General features: G+C 38.6%; 1 protein-coding gene across 1 annotated transcript; it reads left to right on the top strand.

The window, feature by feature from the left end:
• On the top strand, positions 1-5,336 carry LOC139980840 (alpha-1A adrenergic receptor-like). Its single transcript, XM_071992807.1, has 2 exons — positions 1-148; positions 511-5,336. Exon 2 carries the CDS (start codon positions 793-795, stop codon positions 2,017-2,019), a length of 1,227 nt encoding a protein of 408 aa, XP_071848908.1. The 5' UTR covers positions 1-148; positions 511-792; the 3' UTR covers positions 2,020-5,336.

Genomic DNA, 5,336 nt, shown 5'->3' with positions numbered 1-5,336 from the left:
GTTTGACTGCGTTGTGTACCGACAACTGCATATATACCGTAGTTAACACAGACACAGTGCGACGTTCCAAAAAAGAAAGACGTTGTCTCCCTCGACCTTATAGTGGAATTAATTCATGAATTTGAAACGAATGCAAGGAGGGAATCACGTGAGTATAAACGTAAAGTTATTTTATGGTTTGTCAAGTAGTGATTAATTAAGTCGATCAATTGTTTAAAATACCCTCGATAACTTTCTGCAACACTACCAGAATCAGCTGTAAATATTCACTGCATGGACTTACGTTAATTTATTAGGCCATAGACCGACACTAACACGCAAACACATTTGAGACCCTCCATAGCATTAAGACGTGTAGTATAGGCCTAGTACTCTATTTGCTACATAGGTTCTGCATGTCAAGAATACATACCGTATTCTGTAAGATGTCAGAAAATTAAAGGAACTTCTGATCATAATAGTAATACCGTCCACGGAGGTTTATGATGTTAGTTTTCTTTTTCTTTTCAGGCAGGCGAGAGTTACGAGTATCCAAACTAGCAGGCAAACTTGGTGTTGGCTAGTCCTAACCCTAACCTACCGTTCATTCCATCGAGGAATGTTTAAAGATCTATGTCTCTGATCAAGGTTATTTGGATCATCAACCCTCCTTTGTATTGTGTTCTCAAGAAGAATCGCCTGTAATCCGACACAGTATATCCGTTACATAGTGAGCTGCGTATACTAGTAGTCGGTGAACACTGCAACCAGACCTTCGTATATCCTGTACATCTATTCAAAACCTAACTCAGTATGAATCACACGTTAACCACCAGTGTAGCAAATCCAGAAACAAGTATTCTGGTTGCATCTAATAATACCCAAGAAACGTTCACTGAAGAAGGGTCTGCGGGGGTGTTTGGTACCTTTATGTTAGCTGTGACATTAATTTGCATCATTGCTTCGTCCTTCGTTGGAAATTGTCTAATTTTTCTAATTGCCTATAAAAAGCCATCGTTGTTATCGATAGCAAACAGATATATTCTCCATCTAGCTATTTGTCAGTTTATTATGACCATTTTCGTTATGCCATCGACTCTGATTTCTGTGTTTACTAAACTGTGGGTATTTTCTGATGGCTGGTGCGTTTTTACCGCCTTTTGCAAGTCTTTAATGCTTACATCAATTATCTTGACCTTATTGTTAATAAGCGTTGAACGATACATTTCAATTTCTAGACCGATGACGTACCACCACAGCATCGTTGTAAAGTTCTGGTTATTTCTCCTAATGGCAGTATGGGTAGTCGCCATCTTACTCGCGATACCACCAATTATAGGATGGAGTCACATCGAATATTCAAAGTATCAATACGCATGCTCTGTCACTCCTACAGGGAACGGATTCGGTTATATTCTTTTCCTGTTTTTCCTTGGCTTTTTAAGCCCACTATTAACCATGTGCTTTGTATATTTGAAGATATTCCTGGAAGCAAAAAGATTAATTCATCGCTTAAAACAAAACCAAAAAAAAATCGACTATGGCTTCGATCAAACGACTAGCCAGGAAACGTCCGCAACACCAGATAAAGAAAAAAAAGAAAAGTGGGTGTTGAGTGAAAGGCGCATTGCTAAAACTGGAATGTTTATTATATCAGCATATGCAATCTGCTGGTTTCCAGCTTTCATGGTGATGATCTTTTACCTAGATGGACAAGAACGACCATGGTGGGCTACTGCATCTGCCTGGATGGCATTCGCCAGTTGTTCAATCAATCCATACGTCTATGTATTTCGCAGTCGGAGCATGCGCAAACAAGTTTATCTTCTGCTGGCGAGGATGATGCGAAAAGATCTTCTGGAAACTGATTCAGAAACAGTGACTGTACAACTAAGCAGAGGGAGATCATCATTGAAAAAGGTAGAGTCAAAGAAAATTTATCAAAAGGTACCCAGTATAGCTAGGAAGAGCGGTACCGAAAACAGCTCTGACGTCACAGTCAGTCCGACATCTCGGACTATGGAAGACGAACCTGTTTAGTATATGAGCAAAACTGCTGGAGAAATAAACGATCTTTTATGTTGATCTGTATTGCATTTTCATGCTTTGTCATTTTACATGTTATTATTACAACCTTCATATATATAGTTATAGTCTCTTCTGGATAAAAGGGGAGGGTGACTGGAGGGTGACTGGAGGGTGATTGGGTTCTGGTATATATGCCGACGTATCCGTGATAGTATTCCTCGTGAGGGCGGTGTGCAGTTGGTCAATGCAAGAGTACTTTGCACATATCTCTCTCATTGGATAATTTTCTTCGGGTCCTTGTACATAATACATTAAATATAAGCCTAAAGCCCTAAACCATCCGTTCCTTCTACTTCCCATTATGGAGCTACACTGACGCAGTACTTAAAGTGAACTAAAACAAGTTAAGCTCATCGAACTACCAGCATGTATGAAAGCATATAGTAGCATGTATGAAAGCATAAGAGCATGTATGAAAGCATAATATGTAAACATAATAGTATGTTTGAAAACACAATAGCATGTTTGAAAGCATAAGATCATGTATGAAAGCATAATATGTAAACATAACAGTATGTTTGAAAACATAATAGTATGTTTGAACACATAATATCATGTATGAAACATATGTATATGTGATCTTCCCGCAAGCAGGAACTCGCGAAAGAAGCCATGAAGGCTTATAGACTCGCAAGCTGACCGAAGCCAATCTCTCGGCACACATCCATTTAACGTCCATGTCGGGAAGTTGTTATTGAACAACACCCTTGCCAGACGACACACCTTGCTGTCGGCGGGGAATCGAACCGGGGATCTCATGACTGGGAGACGCCGGCGTTAACCACTAGGCTATACACTCCGCCTATATAATATCATGTATGAAAGCATAGTATTTCAACATAGTTGTATGTTTGAAAACAAAATAGCAATTATGAAAGCATAATATGTAAACATAATAGCATGTATGTAAGCATAATTGCATGTAGGCCTATATGAAAGCGAAGAGAACTCGCTTCTTACAAGATTTTCTAAAAAAATATCAAAGTCTGTTTAAATCAAATTAATTTCACTAAAAGTAGCACGGTAATGTCAAACCGTTACGGAATTTGTGAGAAAGGTTGTTTTTATTGATTTTATAATCTGATAGTTCACGGAACATGTGCGTTTATGTTGGATTTCCATATCGTTCATAAATTTTATGTGAACCATGTTGAGTTAAATACCAGAATTCATATCGCGTATCGTGCACTTTAATTCCCCTAGAAAACATATAGGACCGCAGTTGCACTAATCCGTTAGGATACCAGGTTAGCCAGTTTATAATAACACAACTTTACCAATGGATAAAACAGTACGCTCTGCCAGGAATTGGACTTACCGAGCATGCTCCATTTATAGCCAAGGGCGAACGTGTTGCAATGGGAGTGTGGTGGGGTGCAGGGAAATAGTGGGAACATCAGTATTAATTTTTTTGACACTTTTCTTGTGCCGGGTATTTTCATGACACCAGATCACGGACACATTGTATTTCTCTGCTTCTGCATAGTCCTTTCGATTTATTTTTCATAATAAACAATATTTTTTACATATTGGCAGGGTATAGGTTTTGGTACTAGTTTAAATAGGTATATATGAGTACACTATTACAACGTTTAGATTATGGCAGTGTATAGAGTATGGAATCGTATGCAATGTGATATTGGCTGAAGAGTAAAGAGTACATAACATCACATAGTCTGGCAGGATAACAGCATGCCGGTTTACATATATATTTGGTTCCACAGTACAAAGTGTCCGCTGGACATTTTTCACCGGGACATTCTGTCCGGCCGGAAAAAATATCCCGCATTTCATGTACCCCGTCAATAGGGCGAAATGTCTTCGGAAAGTTTGTCCGCATAGATATCATAAGGTATTTGGTGTCCTTCAAATAATCTTGAAAATGTGTCTTGTAATAAGGAAAGTCTCTTAGTTTAATGTAGTAATGTTCAGGGCAGCTTCTTAGCAGTATACGGAGAAGAAAATTAAGTAAACTAACGTAAAGGTTAATTGCTTGTTTGCAATTGACGACCGCGGCAATACTTATAACACTTAATGATAATCTTATATTCTCCAATAACAATCAAGATTATACTAAATGAGTTTTTGAAGGGTATAACTATAGTGTCATTAGTTGGGAACACTGATGCCGAGCATTGACTAGCATCAGACTCCTAGCAAAACGTTATTGGTAAGTACAACATTGCCTTTGTTCGGTAAGGAGAAAGGTGTAGTGGGTTACAAACACCGCCCATTCTTAGTACATCCTCCTCCTCCTCCTTTGAGTAGATAATATCCGACATAATTACCTTTCTCATTTTTTTTAATGATTGAAAGGTTGAACCGTCTGAGTCTGTAGTACTGCCATTCTGAATACTGTGGATGACCTTAGTAATGTTTTAGTTTAGTTAAATTTAGTGGAAAAAGTAGGAATCAAGAGGGACATGTAGTACCCACCTATGATTACCTGATGAAAAACAAATCGAACAATGAACATAAAACCCAGTGCTCGAAATGCAGGGTTCAAGGGGCTCAGACCCTCCCAAATGTTTTTTCTTTCTTTTAGAAGATACCGAGTGGGCGGGGTCTTCCCAAAACGATCCCCGCCTTCACACCGCAAAGCTCGAAAAGCCCCCTCTCCCCTATGGATGCACCCGTTTCGAACACTGATCTAACCATATTGCAATACTTCAAGTACCACGGTCCAAGACATTAACAAATTCACTATTTGCCATGACGACAAACAAAAACACAACATGAACAATTCCAGTTTATTTACAACTCCTTTGCTGGAATTTGAGAAAAGAAAAGAAAGACATTTAGTGGAATACTTAGGCCTACTATACTACAAACTTTCTGAAGCTTAAAGTCTCAGTACGTGTTTGCCAAATTTCAACTTCGACCTTTAACAGCTTACTGCACTAAGGAGCTTACTGCACTAAAGATTCAGTGAAAATGACACTGTTCTCTGCCATTTTCATAACAATATTAGTTATATTTATTGAGTTATCTGTCGTAAAAAAAATGAGCTGAATAAAATTCGCCTGATTTATTAAAGAGTTCGTAGATTCTACACACTTCGATCAAAATTTGCAAGCCCCGCCCAACAGATCATGCGTCAATCAAATCTCTCTTTTTTGTTTACGACCATTAGTCCTAGGCTTACTTTAACTTTCGTGGCTAGCCTGTCTTAGGTCCCTGCTCTTGTATTTTTCTCTCGGTCCTACAGATGTAGTTTGCGAAATTGTGTCATTTCCTTCCATTGCAATGAATAAACAGGTGTTTCCAGA

This window comes from Apostichopus japonicus, chromosome 15 (genome assembly GCF_037975245.1).
Source record: "Apostichopus japonicus isolate 1M-3 chromosome 15, ASM3797524v1, whole genome shotgun sequence".
Taxonomy (NCBI): domain Eukaryota; kingdom Metazoa; phylum Echinodermata; class Holothuroidea; order Aspidochirotida; family Stichopodidae; genus Apostichopus; species Apostichopus japonicus.
The sequence above is the reverse complement of the archived record's forward strand: the minus strand, read 5'-3'. Positions and strand labels throughout refer to the sequence as shown.

What these genes read in the sequence shown, in the direction of transcription:
- LOC139980840 (XM_071992807.1), top strand. Translation starts at nt 793, where the DNA reads ATGAATCACACGTTAACCACCAGTGTAGCAAATCCAGAAACAAGTATT.